We start from the raw sequence: 26897 nt of genomic DNA, 5'->3' as shown, positions 1-26897 counted from the left end.
TGTGTTCACTTAAATCATAGCCCTCTTTGCTTAACAGAGGAGATCACCAGGGGTTCCTAGGGTTTCAAAGTACAGTTGAAATCTGATGCCCACTGTTGTCAGTGAATTTATTACTATAGGCATGGAAACACAGTATGGCTGGCAATTGGTTTTCTCTCTATGCTGATATCTAGATGCCTGGGGGTCATAATACTGGGGCTTGCTCCCGAAAAAAGCGGGCATTGGGCCAATGAGTTTGCAAACTCCATTACAAACAAAACAGAAATATGAAATATGAAAAGACAAGGCAACAAAATTCCCCCCCCAAATCTCCCAATTCTCTCAAAATCAGCTCAAGGGACAATGAAAGGGAAAAAATCATAAATTACACAGCAGATAGATTGGAAAGGCTACCAATGTGGATAAACCATTAAGATACTTGGTGAATTTAAAGAAGGTACAACTAGTAAGATAATGACCCTAATCAAACAAATTCTCAGTGAATCTAGAGAAGACACTAATAAACAGCTTGTGGAACTAAAGCGAGAGATGCAAAACATGAATGCTCAACACAGAAAAGAATGGGAGTCATTAAGAAAGGTGCAAAACAGAAACCCAGACTAAAAACATGACTGAAATTATGGGGAGAAGTGACCAATGTGAAGGTGGAGTAAGGAATTACAAAGATCAGAGAAATTAAGGAAAAGGAGACTAAAGAAAAGTACAAAGAATCAGTGAATCAAAGACCTGGCTCTTTGAAAGAATAAACAAAATTGACAAACACTTAGACAATGTTACCAAAAAAAGGCAGGGGGACACAAATTAATGCAATTAGAAATGTAAAAGGTGAAAGCACAACAGACACTGCCGAAACTGAGAAAATTATTAGCAACTATTTCACAAACTTATACGCCATACAATTGGAGAACTCAGAAGAAATGGAGAGATTCCTAGATACATATGAACTGCCACAACTGAAACAAGAAGACTCAAAAATCCTGAATAGTCCAATAACAGGCAATAAAATTGAAGCAATAATAATGAAAAAAACTATGAACTAAGAAAAGTCCAGGACCTGATAAATTCACAGACAAATTCTATGAAATTTCCAGGAAAGATCTAACACCAATACTCCTCAAACTTTCTAATGAAATCCAGAGATCAGGAGTACTTCCAAAATCAATTTGGAAGCCAATATTATCCTGATTCCAAAACCAGACAAGGCTCCAAACAAAAAAGAACTGTAAGCCAATTTCTCTAATGAATATAGAAGCAAAAATCTTTAACAAGATACTGGCAAATAGATTACAAGAAATCATCAAAAAGATCATACATAAAGATCATAATAAAGTAGGCTTTATCTCAGAGTTGGTTTGATGCAAGCAAATCAATAAATGTAATTCATCACATAAACAGAAGCAAAGACAAAAAAACACATGATCCATTCATGATAAAAACCTGAAGAAAATAGGTATCTCAACATGAGGCAAGCCATTTATGACCAACCTACTGCTATCATTATACTAAATGGGGAAAAAAGAAAAGCCTTCCCTCTAAAATCAGGAACCAGACAAAGATGTCCATTATCACCATTCTTGTTCAACATAGTCCTCAAAACATTAGCCAGAGCAATCAAAGAAAGAAAGAAATAAAAGGGATACATAAGGAAAAGGACAAAATTAAACTGTCATTATTTGCAAATGAGATGATCCTTTACTTACAAGTCCCCAAAGACTCCTGCAATTGATAAATTCAGCAGTGTAGCAGGATACAAAATAAACACACAAAAAAATCAATAGCATTTCTATACACTAATAATAAACATACTGAAAAAGCAATTAGGAAAACAATGCCGGGCTGGGGATATAGCTCAGCAGCATAAGTGCCTGCCTGGCAAGCACAAGGTTCTGAGTTCGAATCCCGGTACCAAAAACTACCCCCCCCCAAAAAATCTGGAAAACAATGCCATTCATAATGGCATAAAAAAAATTAAATACTGAGGTATTAACCTACCTAAGGAAGTGAAAGACCTCTATAATGAAAATTACATTACCCTGAAAAAGAAAATAAAGGAGGACACCAGAAAATGGAAAGCTATCCCCTGTTCCTGGGTAGGCAGAACCAACATAATCAAAATGGCCATATGTCCAAAACTGATATATAGATTTAATACAATTCCAATCAATACCAATGTCGTTTCTCACAGAGCTAGAGAAACAATCCTAAAATTTATATGGAATCAGAAGGGACTCAAAATAACAAAAGCAATCCTAGGTAACAAAAGCAAAGCCAATGGAATAACAATCCCACACTTGAAGTTATAGTATAAAGTTACAGTGCTTAAAACAGCATGGAACTGGCACAAAAACAGGCATGTGGGTTAATAGAACAGAAGAGTAGAAGCAGAAATAACCCCAGCCATATACAGCAATTGGAGCTTGGACAGAGGAGCCTGAAACACACACTGAAACAAGAGAAACTATACAATACTGGAAAATAGCAACTTGTTCAAATAAAAAGGGGAACAAGAGAAGAGGAAGGGGAAAGGGAAGTAAGGGAAAAGCGATTTTTTTTTTCCAGTACCTGAAATTGAACTCACAACCTTGTTCTTGCCAGGCAGGTGCTGTGCCACTGAGCTAAATCCCCAGCCCCTGGAAAAGTGATTTTTAAAAAAGAGAATGGAAGGGAAAATGGAAACAATGATTTGTAAATGGGGAGAGAATGAAAGATTGAAGAGAGGGGAGGGGAATGGGGAAAAAATTAAACATTATGTACAGGTACTTAAGAAATATTATGTACAGGTACAAATTCCCTATGATAAATGTGATCATTAAATATGGCAAACCTATACTAATAAAAATAAATAAATAAAAATAAAGACACTAGAGGAAAGATATTCTCTTTAATAAATGATGCTGGGAAACTTAGATAACCACATGCAGAAGACTGAGTCTGGACCTACACATCTCACCATGTGCTAAACTAAAATGGAAATGGATCAAAGATATAAATGTTAAAACAGGAACCATCTTCTATAAGATAAAATACGTACAATTTTTAAAGACATAAGGCATAGGCAACAACTCTCTGGACAGAATCCCAATAGCATAAGAAATACTACCAAGAATCAACAAATGAGATCACATCAAATCAAAAATCTGCACAGTGAAGGAAACAACCAACAGAGTGCCATTCCAAGAACAGTAGAACTACCATCAGGAATATATGAAGAACTCAAAAAATTTATAGACTCCTCAAAATAAAAGACCCAATCAAAAAATGAGCAACCAAAATGATCAACCATTTCACTTAAACAAAAATGGCCAAAGCACATGAGAAAATACTTACCATCACTGACCATTAGAGAAATAAATGCAAATTTAAAAACAGTGAGATACCATCTTAGACTGAAAAGAATGGCTATCATCAAAAAGCCTATCAATTACAAATGCTGGAAAAGATGAGTGGGGAAAAAGAACTTTTCCAGGTTGTTGATGAGAATTTAAGCTACTTTGACCACTATGGAAATCATGTAGAGAGGGCTCAAACAACTAAAAATAGAAATTCTACTTTACCTAGTATAGTGGTTGATTGCTTGTGTCAATTTGAGAAGTTTAGAAGCTTAACTAAATCAGCTCAGCAATTCTACACCTTAGGGTGTACAGGACCCACCCTAGGGTGGCTCACCACCTAGATACAAATGGGAAATGAGGAAGGCCACAGGGCCTTCCATTCTTTGGAGGAGCCTCCAGTCTTCACCTTCAGCTTGGACATCACCTCCTGGCTTCTAGTACCGACACTTCTAGAGTAATCAAATTCAGAGACAGAAAGAATGACATTAGCCAGGGATTAGGAGAGGTGGGTGTGGTGTGTTACTGATTAATGTTCATGAAGGGTCTACTTGGGAAGGTGAAGTTCTAGAATTGCACCGTGGTAACAGTTCTATAATATGAATATACTTTATGTCACTAAGCGCTACACTTAAGAATGGTTAGAAGCATAGAAATTATGTTGTATGTACTTTACCACTACATATTTACACACATATGAAAAAAGTAACTCTTCATTCAGTTTTCAATGTACTAACTTATCCTAACCCCTCAATAAAATAGTGACATTTACCCAGACTTGTCCTAAATACAAATCCCCAATAGATGCTCACAAACTTGAACAAAGTATCAGCATTTTTCCCAAAGGAAGATAAAAAAGTTACTTACCTGTTCTGGATTCCAGTGCAATTATTATTTAGTCCAAGAAAAATAGAGCTCACAATCACTCCTGCTCCAATTATTGACAACAGCTTTTTAAAAATGAAAATGAAAAAGCAGTTTTAATCAAAGGTAAAAATTTTTAACACAGATTAAAACTTTTATATATTCTATTAAAACTGTTACATAATCTATACAGCTACATGTGAAATATCTCCATTGAAATAAACACTTTAAATGATTTTCCAGAGTCCCTGGGAGAATATAAAACACTGCGCATTATAAGTCTGCTTTCTAAATTAAATTGAAAATGAAGTTATCTGTTGCTGGAGGATCTGAATGAACACAGTGCAGGGCCAGGGATATAGCTCAGCAGCACAGCTCCTTGGCTGGCAAGCGCAAGGTCCTGTGAACTCCAAGGGAGTTCAACTCCCAGTACAAAAAAAAAGGAAGAACACAGTGCAGACTACTGGAAAATCTAAGGTTCTTTCCACTGTCCTGTCTAGTATTGCTGGCTCAGGGCCCAGTTCAGCCACTGGACCCACAAATGCTACACTTCTCTGGAGAAGTCATTTTAAGAATAAAATAAAGTTGGCTAGGGATATAGCTCAGTGGCATAAGTGCTTGCCTGAGGTCATGAGTTTGATTCCCAGTACCAAAATAAAATAAAATAAAATAAAATAAAATAAAATGAAAAAGAATAAAATAAAGTCCATGTGGCTAACAGTTTTGATTTGAAGTAAATTCATAACTTTTATAACAGTGAACATGTAGTTTTACACTTGAAAAAGTTCACGAACAAGATATCTTTATGCTTATCATTAGAAATAAATACCATTTCAGGGCTGGGAATGTAGCTCCTGGGCAGAATACCTGTTTCTCATATGTAAGACTCTGGGATCAATGCCCAGCACTGCAAATTGAATAAAAAATACAATTTTTAAAGCACACAAAAATTTTCTAACAAAGAAATTTTGCATAAATGTAGCAGTAGGGTGGGCCCCCAACCCTGCCTATATGAATTACATAGCGAGATCCTGTCTCAAAACACACACACACACACACACATACTCCCACTTGAGTATTTCACATCACAATGAAAAAAATATATTGGGTTACCTGAATTATAGTGACTCGAGGATAACCCACACAGTTTTTGAATGAACGTTTCATAATCCATCCAAGCTGATGCCAGAAGGAGGTGGTATAGGTAACCTCGGAGGCTGAGCTCCTCGGCCTCCCACCTTTCGAAAGTTGATCTAATTCACCATTTATTTCTCTGTATTGGGAGGAGTTGGCATAAAGCTCAGCTAAGCTTCCTACAAGTGACTTATTTCTCCTGTTCAACTCTCCAGTCTCCTCAGCTTTGGAATAAAAGTAGATGAATACATTAAAGACAGGAACAAATAAGTGATCCAATGCATTTTCCTCTGACTTTTTCTTGGCTAACACCTTCATGTGAAAGCTTGTGCACAAAAAAAAAAAAAAAAAAAATCACCTGTTTTGTCATTGCTTTACACATGAGAAAGAGACAGCTAAATGACCTGACTACTGCTATAATCTTATGGATGTATCATAATCAATTGGACTCAAAAGGAAATCCACGGAACCCTAAATCTTATCATTAGATATGTAAGACTTCTTACAAATTTATAATTCTTAATATAAAAATCCGGTCCATACTTTCTACTATGTGCAAATGCAAAAAGTACCAAGTGTCTCATTTTAAAAACACTATAAACAATGAGCATTTTTGTTTTTTAATGGCAACTTCCCTTACAAATGGCAATGTTATACAAATGCTCATTTACAAATTAAATCAAAATACCTATACCACTCATAGACAACAATGCCTATCTGCTGACTGATATCAGAACACTGCATTAATAGGAATTTACAAAATCACATTTTAATGAGCCAGCACATTAATGAACTTTAGCTAAACCAGTTAGGCAAAACTCTGTGAACTAAAAGATTCACCTACCATCAGAGTCTTCTTCCTCTCTGTTTTCTGCAACAGAGGAGGCTTCTTCCTGTCTGCGTCCTACAACAGAGGAGAAAACAAACCTGATGGTCTTGGAACACAGAGGACTCTGTTAAAGAGCGTAAGGGAGGTGAGGCTAGGAAAGAAGGAATCTCACAACTTCTCTCCCATCTGCTTGCTCTTCTCCCCTGATCCTTTTACAGTTACTCACATGACACTTCGATAATTATCTGTGCACCCCTCAATATGTATGTCATGAATATTGAACTATTCTGAACATCTTTCAACTCTTCCTAACTTTCATAAGTTATAAAACCCAAACAGCTATCAATATACTCTGGTGCTTATCAGTAATATAGAGAACACGGCTCTAGAAAGAAAATCTCAGATGCCTGGGTGCATTGTGACTCAGAGTTCCCTTCTCTGAGTTCCTCTGTATTCCCTGAAATGTAAAAACTGTAGCACACATGTCAATAATGCTTCCTTCTATACCTACTAAATCCAGAGATCCAAATTAGCATCTGTCATGCTGCCGTAATTTCAAATACAGAAGGAATCCACTGGGCAGTATTTTCAAGAGAGCATGACCAGCACAGCACATCGGAACTCTGACCCCAACTTCTTGTGACACGATCATCTGAAGATGACCTGAAGTCTGACACTTACAGGTAAACTCCCCTGGATTTCCCATATACGTTTGACTCATTTTAAAGACCTACACTGAACAAATTAAGAATGATAATCAGTGAATATTTAAGACTGTAATTTTTTTTTTTTTTTTGTACTGGGACTCAAACTCAAAACCTTGCACTTGCCAGGCAGGTGCTGTACCACTGAGCTACATCCCTAGCCCTTAAAACTGTACTTGAGGTCATGGTCAAACACCTACATTCATATCCAAGTACTTCTCTAAAATGAAGCAAACTACATGAAGTACTTCTAAGTATACTCAATTCAATCTGAATACAAAGGACCAGACAGTGCAGAAATGGCAGAAATGTTGGCCCCATCAAGGTCAGATTGAGGAGCACTCATTCTTTGGTGGCGGTTGTCTTAGTTGCTTTTTTTTGTTGTGGTTGAGACAAAGTATTTGACACTCAAAATTAAGGAAGGAAAGGTTTATTTAGCTCACAATTTGTGCAGGTTTTAGTCCATGCTGGGCTGGCTCTAAGGCAGAGTGGCACATGGCAGTGGGCAAGCATTTATGGCAGCACAAAACGGCAAAGCAACAAGAGCAAAAGGGGGGAGCAACAAGCCTCTTTTTTTCTCTTATATTGTGAACAGGCTACCCCACCCAGGAGGCGAGTAGCACTCAGATAAGCTCCATGGCCTCCTTTTGCACAGGCTTAGAATGTATATAAAGTAACCACCCTGGCTCCCTGCTGAGTCACATAGTTAACCTTTTAAACTTTTTAAATTGACACAATAAACAACATCCCAGGAGGGTAAGGGCATGTCCTTTCTACACCATGATGCAGAACTGCTGAGTTACTTAGTTAAACTTTTAGACTCAAGTTGACACAATGTATCAACCATAACAATCTAACTCTTGTTAACTTGGCAATTAGACATTTTTTAAAACCAGTTTTTAGATATGACATTATTTTTATCATTTTATAATTTGAACATTATAAACAGGTTTAACAATGCTTAAGAACCAGTATGAAGTCTATTAACATTATACTGTATTAGAACGATAACATTTTCCCCCCAGACTTGTGTATATATTTTTTTAATGTAAAAGGCATTTTAGTTTATCTTTAAGAGTTGACAAAGTCTGAACAATTGTAACATTGTTGAAAAGCCTAAGTCTCTTGTCTCTTTTGAGATGTAAGGCAAACTCTTAGTTGTAAGCTCCTGCATAAATAAAAAGTTAAAACAGTTTTAACATTTAATGGCACAAAAATAAACATTTTTATTTTAAAAGTTATAAACAGAGATATAAAGCACTGGGACTAAATGAAGCCTAAAATCTAGCAGAGCTAACATTATGTCTTAGAGTTTTATGTTTAGTATTTAAAGCAATCTGTGGCACATTGTGAGATTTAAACAGCTTATGTGGCTTTATCCCTGAGGCACTTTTAGTGTTTATACCTTTTATGTCTTGTCTCTTGGGCCTGTTTTACTTTTTTTTTTTGTAGCTATTTTTACACAATCTATATTTTTGGCTTTTTTACCCTTTTGAGGTCTCTACGGCACCTTTTGTTTTATATTTATACCTTTATATACTGCCCTCTCAGGGGCACACTGTTTGGCCTCTCAGGCCTTTTTCTGAAATCGAGATGGAAGCCTTTTTAACCTCAGAACTCTCGCATTTTTTATGTATCTAAAACCAGGGCCACGTGGATGATGCCAAGGTCTGCTACCACCTGGAGCAGTCGCCAAGCTTTTCTCTCTCTTGGCCATAGGGGTGGAGTGCCTGGATCACTGGGCACTCTGAACCTCACTTTGAGGAACAAATTTTTTATGCCGCCACCATTTTGGACCCTGGTGTGGCTGTTGCCACTATTCTGGAACATGGCGTTCTGCAACTTTTTCTTTTTAAAGCAAGGTCTTTTACTTTTGCAGTTTTGAGGCTGTAAAGGGTGAAGACTTGTGCTTTTTGTGATGCTCTCAGACCATCTGAGACCATTTTTAAGTTATGAAGATCTCTAGTTTTATCTTTGTAGTTTATAGTTTTATTGGAGCTTTTTTTGCTCCAATAAAAGCTTATAATATTTTTAATTATCTTGTTGGGCTCTTTGTTTTTGACTTTTCACATAAATCTGATTAAAAGCCCCCAACAATAGCCATGCAACTGTCACAACATTTGACTGTCTTGAAATTTTTTTTGTCTGATGAATCAGTCTACCATCTTTAATCTCAGTATCAGACAAAGTGTCTGGACACAAACAAAATGTAGACAAACTTTTTGCCAAGCCATAACACATATTGTCTGGAGTCTAACAATCAATGTAGTCTTTTTTTTTTTTTTTTTTAGCAGAAACCTCTCAAATCTGGTCTTTACTGGCAAGATATTTATCAGTCTTTTGGTCTTTTGAGCTTTGACCAGAATCTCTCACACAGAACAGCCACAGGCATTCCAGCTCTACTCTTTTAAGAGACATCTTTGAACCTTTTTAAACTCTTTTTATAAGCCATTTTTAAAGGCTCTTGAACTACATGGTTAGGTATAGTCACAGCAACAACCTCACTCCTGGTACCAAATTTTGTCTTAGTTACTTTTTGTTGTTGTTAAAGCAAAATATTTAACACTCAAAATAAAAAAAATGTATTTAGCTTACAGTTTATAAAAGTTTTAGTCCATGCTAGACTAGCTCTACAACAAAATAACACATAACAAAAGACAAGCTTTACAAAACAACAAAAACAAAACAAACATGCCTCTTTTTCTCTCATATTTAAACAGACTACTCCACCCAAAAAACATATAACACTCACATAATCTCCATACCATCCTTGTGCACAGGCTTAAAATACATATATAAAATGAACACACTAACTCTCTATTAAGTTACATAACCTTTTAAACTTTTTAAATTAACACAATAAACAATATCTCAAAATGCCTATCTGCTGACTGGTATCAGAATACTGCATTAACAGGAATTTACAAACTCACGTTTTAATGAGCCACCACATTAATGAACTTTAGCTAAACCAGTTAGGCAAAACTCTGTGAACTAAAAGATTTACCTACCTTCAGAGCCTTTTTCCTTTCTGTTTTCTACAAGAAAGGTGGCTTCTTCCTGCCTGTATCCTACAACAGAGGAGTCACTACAGTCTTGTCCCTCTCTGTTTAATATGACAGAGGAGTCTCCACATATCACATCTAGAAAGAAGTCTGCAGGATTGTTGGAGGGCTCACAGTGGTAACCTAAGAGAGAAGGCAACACAAGAAAACAAACCTGATGGTCTTGGAACACAGAGGACTCAGTTAAAGAGGGTAGGGAGGATTTGCCTGGATGCATTGTGCCTCAGAGTACCCTTCTCTGAGTTCCTCTGTACTCTTTGAAATGTGAAAACTGCAGTATACAAGTCAGTAATGATTCCTTCTATACCTACTAAATCCAGAGGTCCAAATTAGCATCTGTCATGCTGCCATAATTTTAAATACAAAATGAAGCCACTGGGCAGTATTTTCAGAAAGCATGACCAGCACAGCACAACAGAACTCTGACCTCAACTTCTTGTGGCATGATCATCTGAACATGACCTGAAGACTGACTCTTGCAGGTAAGCTCCCCTGGATTTCCCCATATACGTTTGACTCATTTTAAAGACCTATACTGAACAAATTAAGAATGATAATTAGTGAATATTTAAAACTGTATTTTCTTTTGTACTGGGAATCGAAATCAGGACCTTGCACTTGCCAGGCAGGTGCTGTACCACTGAGCTACATCCCTAGCCCTTAAAACTGTATTTGAGGTCATCGTCAAACACCTACATTCATATCCAAGTATTTCTCTAAAATGAAGCAAACTACATGAAGTATTTTTAAGTATTACTCAATTCAATCTGAATACAAAGGACCAGACAGTGCAGAAATGGCAGAAATGTTGGCCCCATCAAGGTCAGATTGAGGAACACTCACTATATGATGGCCATTCACACCCATTCACAGCCCAAATTTGCGATGTAATTTTACTACAAAATGAAGCAGCATCTGTATGAGACATAATGAAGGCAGAGCAATGTGCCAGGGGAAAAACTGATGAAACACCATCCAATATATTATCAAGTCAACAACACCAGACCTTTTCAGAAATGTTCACCTGACAGAATAATTGGCTATGAGCCCAGCACATTGATTACTGAACTCTCAGGGAAAGGCCGCCATACTTAGCGAGTAGAATAGACACAGGCCCAACTTAGACACATTTACGCATACACACTCACATGGGACAAGAAGCAGAAAGAAACCCAAGCAATGAGAAAGTACTACAACATGAAGAAAAGTCTGGGCACCAAAGTGGCCAAAGGTATTTCAGAGTGGTGGAACCCAAGGTACCTCTATGCAAAAATCAAACAGCACCCTTGTAGACCTCCTCTGTTCTCTTCCAGAATTCTTCAAATGAAGGACCAGCTGCATGAAAAAGTTAAGTATACCTGCTGATGCAAAGTACTCCACAGCCTTCTGTGCAGGACCATGGAAAACTACTTTTCCCGCAGACAATAAGGTGAGGCTATCAAACAGCTTGAAGATGGAATACTGAGGCTGATGAACGGAGAAGATGATTGTTCGCCCCTGCCTAGACATCCTACATTACAAGAGGGAAAAGAACAAGTCATTAAGCATCTGAACACTGCACTTTCTGGTAAAATATTCTACTCCTACCATTAGGCCATGTATTCCCAATTCAACTTGATTTGCTCTTACAAACTTCTTATCTTAACTTATATTCTCTATTTGATAATTGGGGAATCTAAACTTAATGCTTTTATTAAAAGGCTAGAGCTCCTTAAAAGATGGACATTAAGAGTCTAGAACGTACTAGATGGTTCAGTGACAATGTAGATCTCTGGACAGTCTTCTCAGACACTGAATTAGAATCTCTGGGGTGGGGAACGTTGCCACACCCTAAGAAATCTGTAACTACATCCAAGTTTGACATAACTTGGTGCCAAGATTTTTCTTCATGTTGTAGTACTTTCTAATTATGGACTAAACATTAAAACAATGCTGTATGCTCAGTTGGCATTGATCAGTTTAGTCTTCTTGCTTTAGGATTGGATTTGGCTCTTGTGCCATTATAATACAATTAATATTGCCAAGCACTAAGTCTTCGCTAAATGCTTTAGAGAAAACTGCATTGTAAGTTTTACAGTGTTGTTATAAAGTAGTTCCTATATTATTTCCTTCTCTTAATACTAGCCAAAGGGGCACAGCTACCAAGATGGAAAGGCTGAAATTTGATCCCTGGTCTATGGTCATGTCACAAACAGTGCTAAACTATCTTTTCATAGGATTTATTACTAGTGGGTAGAAGAAACAAAGGTGAAACAATTCCTGTTTAAAGCTGTTATCAAGCATATTTTATGAGAAGAATTACTTCAATTCAAGCATTCGGTAAATGTTTACTGTATGTTTACAGTGTGTATGTTTAATGGGATCAGGCAGGAAAATCAAGGATTTCAATACAATGTAGAATAAAAGAGCTAAGACTTCCTTGTAAGCTAACAGGAGACTTGTGATCCAGTCTGAAGATAATATACAACTCAAAAGGCCCAAAAGGAGTGTGTTAAGAAAAGATCCTAGCGTGGAAGAACAAAGTGTGAAATTAAAAGGTTTATTTGAGAAACCACAAGTTCAGTGTTACACTACAAGGAGTGTGGGTGTGGGTGTGTGGGTGGGTGTTGGTGTTAGATAAAGAAGATAAGTGAAGAGACTGCAGCAAAGCAGACTCATGCTATACCCCTCCTTCAGAAATGGGATTATTGGTTGCCAGGCAATAGGGAGCTGGTAAAGGACTAAAAGCCTTGATACTCAAAGTATGGTCTGCAAGCAGTCAGAGTATCTCTGTGAGCATCCGTTTGAGGATCTCTGCTCAGAAATTCCTATGGAGAATACTGGGCTCCATCTCAGACCTAAAGAAACAGAGTCTGCATGTTAAATAGACCCCAGCAGTGAGTGTGCACAGCAAGTCTTGCGATGCATGGATTAGAGCTCTCTGCATAAGGAGAGATGGTGGTGTGTCACACAGCACACAATATTTTTTAAAAAGTTACAGTCCTTCTGTGACAGTACCTCAACTGCCTTCTTCCTGGTGTCCTTGAACTCCCCACTGCCAACTGCACAGCCTCTCTGCTGCTGCCCGTGCACTCTCTAGAACTCTGAAAATGTCTCCCATATCCCCTAGGGACAGTAAAAGCCACACTTCTCACAGGGGGCTAAAGGCTCTATGTACTCTGTCACCAACCCAACCAGCTGCCCATCCTATTTCTACCTCTGATGGGCTGAACTGTGTCCTCCTCAGAACTCATGTGCTGGAGTCCTGACACCCAGTACTGCAGAAACTGTACACATTTCAAGGCAGAGTCTTCAAAGAGCTAATGAAGATTAAACAAAGTCATCAAGAGGGTCCTAACCTGACTGGTGTCCATTTAAAAGGAGATTAGGGGACACACACACATACACACACACAAACACATGTATAAGCCAGTGACAAAGGACTCAGAATAAACAAGCCTATGAACATCTTGATCTCAGACTTTCAGCCTCCAGAACTAAGAAAATTAATTTCTGCTTTTCGACCACCCCGTCTGTGGTATTTTGCTGACAGTACAAGGCCAACCTCCACTCCCTGGAGCCACTGCTTCTGTCCCTCTGGCCTGTTTGATACCTCACAAATAGCAGGCCTGCTCAGACCCTGTGCCACCGGCTCTTCCTTCAAATTGGAACTCTCTCCTGCCACATCCAGCCTGGTCTCTCTCACTCCCTCCCAGCTGGCAGCTCACAGGCCCGCGGTCTTCCCTGACCCGCCTGCCATTTACAACAGCCCCCGCCCCCACCATGGCCAACCTTCCCTATACTCCTGCTTCATCTTTCCTGACAGCACATCTTTGTTAACTTGACTGATTTTTTCTAAGGGCAAAATATTCTGCTGTGCACTTCTCAGTACTGGCAGTAAGAATACTGAGCACATAGACATGACCAATGATTTGTACTAAATAAATGAAAGAACAATGTTCCTGTAGCATTTACTCTTTCAGGTGCGAAACAACAGCATGTGCTGTGCTTGGGTCTAATCCAGTCGTGGGCTCATCCAGGAACAAGATGCGAGGGTCAGTGATCAGCTCCACTGCCACACTGGTCCTTTTTCTCTCTCCTTTGGACAAAACCTAAAACAGAAATTATTACCAGCATCTATAGAAATGACCAGGGTCCCTGCCATTTGGTGAACTAACCTGTGCCCTGTACCAGACGACTTATCTCTTTTTCTTTATTATTCTAATAGCAAGTAAACAGACACCTAAGAGAAGAAGATGGTTCCTCTTCTATCAGATGAGTAAACGGAGACTCAATTCAGAGCTGTTAAATGATGAGATCTGATATAAAGCCCATACTTTTCACAGTTGCTATATTTCACTTGATATCCCTTATCAAGTGGAGCATTTCATTTTAAGGTAGGAAATTAGAACCCTGAAAAGGTATGGCCCTGACATAGTGAAATCACAGTCTATAGAGGAGATAAAGACAAGAGAAGAAAGAGGAAAGAAAATTACTAGCCTTCTAACAATGTATCTCCCCACTATTCTGGCCAAAAGTCTCCAAGTAAAATTACAAGAAGGGAGTGAACTTGGAGCCAGGAAGTTCACTTTCTACCAGGTCATATTAGCAGCCTTTCAATTTCCACAAGGCTTTGCAAACTGATTCTGTCTACACTCTCACTATAGAATTCCTGATTCACCCTTTCAGACAAATCCAGAAAACGGGATGTTCCACAGGGGACCTGGCTGAAATTTTCCACCAGACAGTGTCACTGTGTGTGTGTGAGGAGAGTAGAAAGTTCTGGGAGATGCAGGAAGTGGGAAATAATCCTGTAACTAAGAATATCCAAAGAGATAATAATTAAATGTTACTCATAGGTACTATTAACAACTGAACTATAAAAGACATTTCATGACAGTTCATGAATATGGGCTTGACATAGCTGGTGACATGAAATAGTGTTCATTTTGATAGTTAGTAGTAGTATTGTTAAGGTAATTTCGTTATTTTTCATAGATGTGAAATAGGTATTCAGGAATAAAATGTTATATAACATTCTATAAAATATTTCAGTACGAAATAGCTGTAATAATCATGGGAGAACATTTTAACAACTGAGAAATCTAGGCTAACAGTATCAGGAGTTATGCTGTTATATTAACTACCTAATAAGTGTATATCATAATGATCAGACTATATTCTTTACATTTCTTTTTTGTTTAAAATATTAAAAATTAAAATTATTTTAACCAACTAAACTATATGAATTCTAAGATCTCAACAACAGCCTTTGTTTTCCATTGAGTTACAAGCAAGTAATTTAGGGCAATGACAGTTTAAACATGAAGAAGACAATAAAAAAAAAAAATCTTACTCACAAAATCAGGTAAACAGAGCCAAAGCAAAAAATCACAAACACTCATAAAATAAAAATAAGTGGTAAATGGAGCTATCTCGAGGTTTCTTTCCAAACAAAATGCACTTGACATAACAGACGGTCAACAAATATCAGAGGAAGCAGCAGTCAGTAGCATTTGTGTTCTTCGCTGTTGTGAGGAAGCTGAGCCGCTGCAATCAGCACATCTGGACCTCAAAGGTCCAGATGTGAAAACTTCCACACTGATTGCTCAAGACTAAATTTCATTGGTTTCTCTCATTTTTTTCTTCCTCATCCTCATAACTCAGTTACTTTATCTAAGCTTTGTTACCCCTGCTTACAACTATATATAAAATTCTAAAAACAATTATAGCAAATGAGAGTCTGGAAATAAATACTGGCAGAAGAAAGGTAAGGGGATAGGGGCTGAGAAAAACATATCAAAAGAAAGTCTATGTAAAAATAATCAGCACAAATTAAAAGTAAATCCTAATGTGACCAAATGTAATCTTGGAAGCCACATAGCAGTGTGAAACAGAGCAAGAATTCTTGCCTTCTTATCAGTCAGTTGCAGAAATATGCCTCAGAACACATTGGAACAAAGTCCCCTGGAGGAAGAGAGGGCTGCTCTAAGAGGAAGAGAGGAACAGGAGCAAGAAAAGTCAGTACAAAGCTATTATATGAGCCCAGAGCTCAACAGTGAGGACGGGGGAGGGTCGTACAGAACAGGTCAAGTAAGGACACTTCTGCACCCTAGGTCTCCCTCTGCTCCCAGGAGTCACCCCTCCTTGCGACCGTCTCTCCAGCTTAACTTCCACTTTCATATTAGGTAAGCACTCACTTTTCTCCTCATTACAGAAAGCACTCACATTATAGGAAATTTCTGATGAATGTTACATTGTCTATATAGGAAAGATCCTATTTCCTAGCTATGATTCCCTCGGTTTTATTCACATTACCTTGGAATCTGCCACATTTTTCAGACCTAGCTTTTCAATGATGTTTTCAATCCGCTTATTTTTTTCCTCATTCGACATTCTTGGAAGCCGAAGAGCTGCTGAGAACTGTAAATGTTCTCTCACGGTCAGCGTGATCAACACAACATCATCCTTTAGACAAAATGATATTTTAATGAGACATCCTGAGTCTTTTCTAAGACCATCACTCTAGTATATGTAATTTAATCATCAAAAATTACATACCAAAGGTAATTTCTAGCTAGTGGTGAGCTTTCCATTCTACCAACTGTAGTAACTACATACATAGACAGCTGCAGAACCTCATGAAATCATCTCCACCTCCCACTGCCTACCAAAGGAGAGCCTATGATGACTAATAACACACTGCTGTCCACGGGGATTTTCCCAGAATACCTCTCTAAGCTAATGGAGTGAGAAAGGTAAAAGAAGGGCAGAAAAGGACAAAAGTAGTGACTTCTAGAAATGATGCAACAGCTGGAATTGATGCCACTGCCCTACGAGGCTCATATTCCAGATCCTCTCTGCCTTTTCCTTTAACACTACTCTCAAATGGTGGGAGATTATGAAAAGCTAGTGTAAAGAAAGCTGGTTCTATGAGCATATCATGTAATTCATTGGAAGCACATGAAAGCATAACCCAGGACATCTGTCCATGTAGAAACAGGAAATCCAAAACATAACCCCACATACACTTACTTTTACCACATAACCTGAATTACATTTGAAATCAGCAGGTGGCGGTTCTCCATCTATCAAAACATCTCCAGATAATCCACGTGGATCTTTTCTTCCAGCTAACACATCTAACAACCTATAAAAATACATATATTTTGGGGGGGTTCCCTCCAATAGTAGTATCTGTATATACTGTATCTCCAATAGCTGTATCTCTCAGCTACTCTGAAACCAAATTCTGTTCAAATTATAAACTAGTTGAACCTAAATTCTATTCAAGTTATGAGCTAGTAAAAGATTCTACAGTTCAACTAGTTTCAATAATATGTATGGTATAACATATATGTAATATATAATACATATTACATACATATTACAATACATTACATACATACAATACATATTACATTTATGTAATATATAATAATATATAATATGTATATGTTATATATATTGTAATATACATATTATATATATGTAATATATAAAAATTTTCCCTTTCAGGGAGTATTACAGAAGGGGGAAAAGGACTGGGGGTTAAGAGTGAGTAATAGGAAAGGTAGTGAGATCAAAACAAGTTTGTTGCATATATGAAAATGTCATAATAAAAGTCATTTTTCAGTAAATATGGCTAATAATTAGAATTTGATAAAGAAGAAAGCTTACATGACATAGTAACATCATAGTTATCTTTGTGTAAGTACATTCTATGATCATTGCACAATAATAAAGTTCCCTAAGGACACATTTTTCAGAACATATTCCCATTGTTCAACAATGCAGTTTGTACTTCATTAAAAATGTTAGGCATAATTTTAAAATGTTCACTTTTTATTATGTCCTATAAGAATTCTCAGAAATATAAACCAAAGGCAACACAGGCTTATATCCAGCAGACACCTCCAAAATGACCCTCCCAGCTATCTATTTTGGCGGGTCAAACTCAGGCAATGTTCTCCTTTATCTAACTCATGTCTTTAATTATACCTTCTGTTCCATTCACTCCTTTAATTTTACCTCCTCTTTTTCTTCCTCATTAGCTCATAATATAACGAATAGCTGCATATCAATCTTATTATCTACCACATTTATACTGCAGAGAAAGCTTGCTTATACTGTTATACTCACACAGATTTGCCTCCAGCGGTCGGCCCCATAATGGCATTGAGGCCAGGTCTCATAATCCCACTGTAAACACAAAAAGATACTGATTTATTGTTCAACTTTAAACACAGCTCTATTAATTTAGGGTCTGCATGGAATATACTCAATGAATGCTGATGAACTGCAGACAGAAAATAAGTACCAACACTTAAAGTTAAAAAAAATTGTTGATTAACAATCCTATATATGAAAGATGTTCATCCCTAATCATGACCTATATGGCAAGAAGATGGCATAGACCCCTGTGAGTCACTTTCCCTCTTGGAAAATGACATATGCAAGGTTCCTGGCAGTACAGCTCAGAGTACACCTCAGTGTTAGTGCCATTGTTTAGGATGTAAGAGGCCCTGGGTTCCATCCCAGTAGCAACAACAAAAAACTATTTCTTTAAATAAGTAACAGATTTGCCTTTACATTCACTCCTCATAACATAATGCAAACTACATAAGAGCTTCTGAGTATTGCTTGATGATCAATATCTTCATATCATCCAATTGTTACCTATTCAAGTTCTGCACGATGAATTAATCACTGAGTCACAGAATATCCATGGTAGTGGCCTCACTATTAAATTCTAATCAGAACAAAGAAAAATTAGAGATCTAAAGGCTAGAATAAAACACACTAGGATTAGGAAACAATACATTTTAACACTCAAGGAAAATATCTGATCAGTTAGAAAAATGAGAATTTTAAATCTATCCTGCAGCTAAATGATGTCCTTCCTTGTTAAGTAGCTGACAAGTGAGCTAGAAAGCACTCACCTTCGAATTAGGAGTCATCCCTTCAGTAAGGGATGTCCTTTAAGGACATACAAGCACAGAAGAGACACAAGTACATTTCAAATGAGCTAAATGGACGTGTGGGGGTAGGGAATATTTAAGTCGAGGAGGAAGGAGAAAAAATACAGCAAAGCCATTGTGGCTAGACAGCCATGGTGAAATGGAGGCCTGACTTAGCACGGTAAAAACCCCAGTGTCTATGTCTAAAAACCCTGGAATCAGATAATGATTCCTGCCAAAGTCAATCCTATGATTACACAATTATCATGAATGACAAACTTCATGTATATTTAACTTCATGTTTATTAAACTTCATGTTTATTTAAACCTCATGCTTATCTTATGATTACACAATTCTTGTGAATGATAAGACAGGACCTCAGCATTTACTACCTGTTTTCCCTTAACTGTCACAATTATATAATGGCTGGTGAGATGAAGGCAAAATCTACCTTTCGCTTAGCTCATTAATAGAAATATCTCTCACTGAAACACTGACAAAGAGAGTGAGAGGTCAGTAGAGCTAAAGCAAGCTATAACAGAAAATCTCTTATTCTTTTGGTGACCCCAGACACACAAAGCAAAACCATACTGATGAATGGATATACTTTCAAGGTACACTTATCTATAGCTACCTAATAACTTCAAAAATAATCAGAAATAATTTTGTTATTCATTAAAGCTTTACTTACAATAATCTTTTCTGTTTTTGTTTTGTTTTGTTTTGCTTTTGGTACCGGATTTCGAACTCAGGACCTTGCACTTGCCAGGCAGGTGCTGTGCCACTGAGCTATCTCCCCAGCCTCATTAAAGCTTTACTGCTAGAAAACATTTCCAGGTTTTTTACTGTGTTGTCCTTTTTGCTTTTTGGTTTTTAAAAAAATTTTAAAATTTTATTATTTTTAAAGATAAGGAATGAAAACATATTAACAAACAAACAGACATAAACAAAACAACACCCAAACAACAGAAGCAATACAGAGTTTCAGACAAGGTGATAGAAAATTAACAATAGATATTGTATTACATATTGTTATCTTCAAATTGGTTACTCAGTTAAACAAATATAGGCATTTAAAGTTGATCAAACAATTAAACATTAACTGTTCCTTTCAATAAAGCGATAGATGTCTGTAGTATGACTTTTTCTCTTTTCCCTCATCCCAGTTGTTCCCTCCCTTTGAACAGTTTCTTTCCCTTTAACAATATCTATTATATCTTTCAGATTTTATTTACTCTTTCAGGCACCTACACTAGTGAGACAATAAGGTATTTTCACATGCGAGTCTAATTTAGTTCACTTATGAGTATGGACTCTAGTTGCACCCATTTACCTAAAAGCCTCAAGTTTATCTTTCTTTATAGCTGAGTAATATTCCATTATGTAAAAATAGCACACCTTTTTTATCCATTCCTCAGTGGATGGGCATTTGGGTTGCTTCCACGATTTAGCTATTACAAATTGAGTAGCTATAAACATGGGTGCACATGTATCACTGTAGTATGGTATTTGTAGTTCTTCTGGAAAAATACCCAAAAGGGAAATAGCTGGGTTGAATGGGATCTCTAGTCGTAGTTTACTGAAGAATCTCCAGACTGATTTCCACAGGGGTAGCACCAGTCTACACTCCCACCAACAGTGGAGAAGGGTTCCTTTTTCCCCACAGCCTTGCCAGCATTTGTTATTGGTTGATTTCTTGATGATAGCCATTCTCTCTGGGGTGAGATGAAATCTCAGTGCTGTTTTAATTTGCATTTCTCCAATAACTAATGATGTTGAACATTTTTTCATGTATATATTTGCCATTTGTATTTTTTCATCTTATAGGGGGTAATGAATCTTAACATATTATTTCAGATAAAATAGTTCTAGTAAAAGCCTAAGCAGTGCCTTGGGAAGCCTCCTGGGACAGTGTAAGAGCTAATTCCCCAGATCAACTCTGCCCAGGAATGTCTCCCCGAGATAAGGGGCACCTAGGCCTAGGTAACCCTCTGTGACCCTGCATGGGCAGTTCCATCTCCTGGCCCTAGGTAAACATTGTAACCCTAAAGGAATGCATAGGTTGTAAAAAAGGAGACAAACAGAACATAATGGGAGAAACATCTATCATGGTTAGACATGCAATCTGCAACTGACCTAGGGTCCAACAGGATGAGAGAAAGACCATATGCCCACTAGGGTCAGCGAATGTAACATCCCAATCTGTTACCATGGAAACCAAAAATGGAAACCAAAATGTATATAAGGTGGAACAAAGATGGCCATTGGCCCACTTCCAGATTGGCAAATGGAAGTGAGGGTGGCTAGCCTCAAATTAAACTCTAGTTTTCTCAATGAACTCAGAACTGTTGTGGAATACAGCCCAATTTATGCCAGGGGAATTTCTGCCATAACAATCTGAGAAATGTGTATTCATCTCAGATGCCCATTTTTGGAGTGGGTCTTTAAATTTGGGGCAGCTGATTTTTTTTTTTTTTTTTTTTTAGCTCTTTATATGTTCTAGATAGAAGTCCTTTGTCTGTGAGACAGGTCGGCTAAAATTTTTTCCCAATTTGTGGCTTTTCTTTTTACTCTCTTTGTGATTTCTCTAGATGTACAAAAACTTTTCCACAAGATGAGATCCCAGTTGTTGATTCGTTGAAGTATTTCCCATGCAATTTGGTTTTTGTTCATGAACTCTTTGCCTACCCCTATGTCTTCAAGATTTTTACCTACTTTCTCTTCCAGTAGATTTAGTGTTTCTGTTTTAATATTTCAATCTTTGATCCATTTTGATTTCAGTTTGGTGCATGCTGATAGACATGGGTCTAGATTCATTTTTCGACATGTGGTAAGCCAGTTTTTCCAGCACCATTTATTAAAGAGGCTGTCTTTCTTCCAGTGAGCTTGTTTGGCCCCTTTGTCAAAAAATAACTTGGCTGAGTGTGTTTGTGGATGTGGCTGTACCTTCCAGTCTGTTCCACTGATCCTCAGGTCTGTTTTTTACCAATAGCATGCTGATTTTATCACAGTGGCCTTGTAGTATAATTTCAAGTCACTTCTTTTGTTAGATTAATTGCTAAGTATTTCAATTTTGGTTGCTATTGTGAAAAGTATGCTTTTCTTTATTTCTCTCTCAATGTGTTTGTTCTTTGTGTATAGGAATGCTGTTGATATTGAGTATTGACTTTGTATCCAGCTATACTACTGAATTTGTTGATTAATTCTAGGATTCTTTTTTTTTTTTTTTTTTTTTGGTTTTTCTCCGGTACCAGGAACCGAACTCACGACCCTGCGCTTGCCAGGCAGGCGCTTTTGCCGCTGAGCTAAATCCCCAGCCCCTCTAGGATTCTTTTTGTGGAGTTTTTGGGGTCTTCCATGTAGAGTATTATGTCAACTGGGAATAATGATAATTTCACTTTCTTTCCTCTCCTTATTCCTTTTATATCTCTTTCTTGTCTAATTGCTCTGCCTAACGTTTCAGAACTATGCTGAATAGGAGTGGTGACAGTGGGCATCCTTGTCTTGTTTCTGATTTTAAAGTGAGAGTTTTCAGTTTATGTCCATTTGTATGATGTTGGCTGTTGATTTGTCATAGATGATTTTGATCAGATTGAGGTAAAGACCATCTATCCCTATTTTCTGTATGGTTTTTTTTTATCATAAATGTATGCTGGACTTTTTCAAAAGCTTTTCTGTATCTATTGAGATGATCATGTGGTTTTTGTCTTTGGCTCTATTGATATGGTGCATTATATTAATTGATTTGTGTATATTGAACCATCCCTGCATCCCTGGGAAGAATCCCACTTGGTCATGGTGTATAATCTTCTTGATGATTAGCTCCATTGTGTTTGCTAATATTTTACTGAGTATCTTTGCATCTATGTTCATTAGTGAGACTGGTCTATAGTTCTCTTTCTTGTTTGGGTCTTTCTCTAGTTTTGGTATCAATATAATACTTGCCTCCAGAAATGTGTTGGGGAGAATTGCTTCCTTTTCAATTTCATTGAAGAGTTTGAGAAGAACTGGCATTAAATCTCTGAATTTCTTATAGAATTCAGCTGTGAATCCATCAGGACCTGGGCTTTTCTTTGTTGGTAGGTTTTTAATCACATTTTCAATTTCAATAACTGATATTGGGTTATTTGGGATTTTTATTTCTTCTTGGTTCAACCTTGGTAATTCATACTTATCTAGGAATCTGTCCATTTCTTCTGTATTTTCCATCCTATAGAAGTAAAGATTTTCAAAGTAGGTATTGATGACCTTCTGAATTTCTATAGGATCTGTAGTGATTTCACACTTTTCATTTCTTATTGCATGAATTTGAGTTTTTCTTTGCTTTTTTTGATAAGATTAGCTAGGGGTTTATCAATTTTATTTATTCTTTCAAAAAACCAACTCTTTGATTAATTAATTCTTTGTAGTGTTTTCTTTGTCTCAACTGCATTAATTTCTGCCATCATCTTTATAATTTCCTCCCTTCTTTGGGCTTGACTTGTTCTTCTTTTTCTAAAAGTTTGAGGTGCAGCATTAGCCTACTTACTTGTTCTCATTCTGTTTTCCTCATATGTGAATTACCACTATAAACTTCCCTCTGAGGATTGCTTTCAGTGCATCCCACAGGTTCTAGTAAGTTGTATTTACATTTCCATTTGTTTGCAGATACTGTTTAATTTCTTCTTTAATTTCATTTGTGACCCATTGGTTGTTCAGGAGGCTGTTATTTAACATCCATGTGTTTACGGAGTTTTTGTGTTTCCTTTTGTCATTAACTTCCAATTTCATTGCACTATGGTCAGATAGTATGCATGGGATAATTTCAATTCCTTTGCATTTAGTTAAGTACTTTCTATGAGCTAGTATGTGGTCTATTTTAGAGAATGACCCATGTGCAGCTGAGAAGAATGTGTATTCTGATGTTGTGGGGTGGAATATTCTGTAAATGTCTACTAAGTCCATTTGTTCATAAGTTTTGTTTCATTCTGTTATTTCTTTGCTGATTTTCTGTCCAGTTGACCTATCTCTTTGTGTCAATGGGGTGTTAAGGTCCCCCATTACAATAGTGTTATTAGTTATTTGGTTTTTCATGTTTATTAAGGTTTGTCTTATATATTTGGGTGCCCTCATGTTGGGTGCTTACATACTTATGATTGTTATCACATCCTCATGAAGTTTCCCCCTAACCAGTATGTAGTGACCTTCTTTATCTTTTTTGATTGTTCTTGGTTTGAAGTTTGCATTGTGTGCAATCAGAATAGCTACCCCTGCTTTTTTCTGTGTTCCTGTCACATGCAGAATTGTCTTCCAACCTTTGACTTTCAGTCTATGGATTTTCTTTTGAGTTAAATGTGTTTCTTGTATACATCATACTGTTGGATTTTGTTTCTTAATCCACTCTGCCAGTCTGCTTCTTTTGATTGGTGAATTGAGGCTGTTTACACTAATGGTCATAACTGTTGTGTGTTGGCTTGTCCTTATCATGTTATTGACTTGGTGCTGGTTTCCTACTTTTACTCTCTGTTTAATTGCTTTCTCGGGTAGGTGGTTCCTTTCTATTGTTTTTCTGGAAATTATGGTCATTTTTATCTCTCTCTAGGCTATCTTTTTGTACTCTTTGTAGGGCTGGTTTGGTGCTCATGAAGTTCTTCAGTTGTTCTTTATCATGGAAGTATTTTATTTCTCCATTAAATTTGAAGGATAGTTTTGCAGGATACAATAGTCTGGGTTGGAAGTTGTTTTGTTTCAGGATCTGGAATACTTCACTCCAAGCTCTTCTTGATTTGATGGATTGTGTTGAGAAATCTGCCATGATTCTGATAGACTTCACTTTATAGGTGATCTGTTTCTTTTCTCTAACAGCTTTTGATATTCTATACTTCTGCTGGATTTCTGGGATCTTGATTATTATATGTCTGGGTGTAGATTTATTTTGGTTGTGGCTTGTTGGAATTCTATATGTCTCACTTATTTGTATGGCAGATTCTTTTTCCATACTTGGGAAATTTTCTGCTATTACTTCTGGAAATAGTCTTTGTGTGTCATTTGTGTTAACTCTTGCTATTTCATTGATGCCTATCAGTCTTACATTGTTTCTCTTTGCATTGTCTTGCAGCTGCTGAATTGTTATTTCCTGGTTCCTTGTAATTTTAAAGAGATCTTTCCTATCATGATTGTTAGCTGTAATACTGTCTTCAAGATCTTCAGCTTCATTCAAGCAGTTTTGCCAGCTTTCTATGGAGCTTTTGATTTCCTGGACATCTGTATGAATCTGTTTCATGCATTCTAGTTCTTTGCTATATTTTCCAGTTAATGTTTCTGTTATTTTTCTATGCTCCTCTACTTTTTATATGTCCTCTTTAGATGTGCTGAATAATTCTTTCATTATTGTTGTCATTTCATTTTTTACCTGAGAGATTGTTTTTGATCTGATTTCTTTTAGGGTCTTACGGAGTTGTTTCTTTACTTCAGTTGTGATCATTTCAGAGATTTCAAGTGTGTGACTTCCAAGTTCTCCTATGTTGCTGTCTCCTGGACTTGTTCTGGTTGGGATGGAGTTCTGAGATTGCATTTTCGTCCTTTGTCTTGTCATTGTGCATGTCAGAGGTGAAGTGCTGGGCCTCACCCACTCCAGGAAGCTCACTGGCCCCTAGATTACCTGGTTGTCAAGCTTTCCCCATGATGGCAGCAAAAGGTGTTCCACCAGGTCCAAGATCCCCAGATAGTTTCTGGAGTGCCCAGCTCACATGAATGCCTCGATCACAACAGAGTGCTGGCCTTCGTGACCAGGGTCCCCAGGCAGTTGACTGAGGGCACCAGGGCCTCAGGTTGACCCACAATGTTGGCAGAATGTGCAGAGCTGGATCAGATTCCTCAGGCAGCTGATGGGGCATACCTGTCTCTTTAGGGCCTGGGACAAAACTGACAATATCAGCAGGACTTGGAGCACATGTTGGAGTTCCCCTGGCAGATGACTAAGGGCTCCCAGGGCTTCTGGGGCTTCAGACCTGATCCACAATGTCTGTGGAGTGCAGAGCACCAGTCGGAGATTCCCTGGTGGCTGGGTAATGGTGACCCAGACTAACTTATACCACAACCCACAAAAACCACGGGGTGCGGGGCACCAGACTGAGTTCCCCTGATGGCTGGGGAGGGGGACCCTGAACTTGGGCATGACTTACAATGTTCAAAGACTGCAGCACGTAGATCTAAGTTCCCTGGGTGGCTGGCTAATGATGACCCAGACTAATACACACCCCACAATAACCAAAGGGCGTGGGGTGCCAGTTCATGTTCCCCTGGTGGCTGGGTGATAGTGACCCCAACTAGTGCAGGTGCCGCAATAAGCATGGGGTGCAGGATGCCAGTTTGTGCTCCTCCGGCAGTTGGGTAATGGTAACCCAACTAATTTGCGCTGCAACCCGAAATAACCACGGGGTGCACAGCACCAGTTCAAGTTGCCCTGGTGGCTGGGGAATGGCACCCTGAACTTGGGCGTGACTTACAATGTCCGCAGACTGTAGTGTGTAGATCTCAAGTTCCCCAGGTGGCTGGATGATGAACTGTTTTTTGCTTTTTTTGTTTTGTTTTGTTTTGTTTTTTTAAAGAGAATGGTTTAAAAAAAAAAAGAACAATAGCAAAATACAAACAAAAAAAGCAAGGACATTAAAAATGATATGGGATTTCAAACCAAATGATAGGGATTAACAGTGGTTGTTATATTACATACTGTTATCTTCAATGAAATTGCTCAGATTAACACATGTAAGAATAGAAGATTGATCAAACCGTTAAAGGGAATAAAAAACTAATAACTTAAAAGAACATTAGGGATAATACATAGTTTCAGTAGACAGGATTGTAGGAATTCACCAATGGTTGTTGTTCACAAATTGTTGTCTTAACATACATTGCTCAGATTATCAAATATACACCTGCAAAATTGCTCAAAATATAAAAAAATTTTTAATCATTAACTGTTCCCCTCAATAAACCACCAGACATCGGCAGCACAGTTACGCCACCTATCCATATATCTATATATATGTGT

The 26897-nt window shown here is 37.6% G+C and overlaps 2 protein-coding genes across 4 annotated transcripts in view; both read right to left on the bottom strand.

Annotated features, from left to right (window-relative positions):
* The window catches only part of LOC102022249 (ATP-binding cassette sub-family G member 2-like), a 71826-nt gene that overhangs the window by 33699 nt on the left and 11230 nt on the right, over window positions 1-26897 (bottom strand). For both annotated transcript variants that reach the window (XM_013517498.1, XM_005374295.2), the window contains exons 3-11: window positions 18047-18106; window positions 16940-17054; window positions 16223-16372; window positions 13880-14016; window positions 11284-11435; window positions 9872-10048; window positions 6172-6231; window positions 5307-5551; window positions 4197-4279 (exon numbers count right to left, since the gene is read on the bottom strand). In XM_013517498.1, the coding sequence (XP_013372952.1) occupies window positions 4197-4279; window positions 5307-5551; window positions 6172-6231; window positions 9872-10048; window positions 11284-11435; window positions 13880-14016; window positions 16223-16372; window positions 16940-17054; window positions 18047-18106 (1179 nt within the window). The remainder of the gene's footprint in view (window positions 1-4196; window positions 4280-5306; window positions 5552-6171; window positions 6232-9871; window positions 10049-11283; window positions 11436-13879; window positions 14017-16222; window positions 16373-16939; window positions 17055-18046; window positions 18107-26897) is intronic.
* LOC102022559 (ATP-binding cassette sub-family G member 2-like) overlaps window positions 1-26897 on the bottom strand; it is a 169970-nt gene that overhangs the window by 136429 nt on the left and 6644 nt on the right. The window lies entirely within an intron of this gene.

The sequence above is a fragment of the Chinchilla lanigera genome, unplaced genomic scaffold (assembly GCF_000276665.1).
Source record: "Chinchilla lanigera isolate Chin_1 unplaced genomic scaffold, ChiLan1.0 scaffold00004, whole genome shotgun sequence".
Lineage (NCBI taxonomy): Eukaryota > Metazoa > Chordata > Mammalia > Rodentia > Chinchillidae > Chinchilla > Chinchilla lanigera.
Note: the sequence above shows the minus strand (reverse complement) of the source record. Positions and strands in the feature narration are given on the sequence as shown.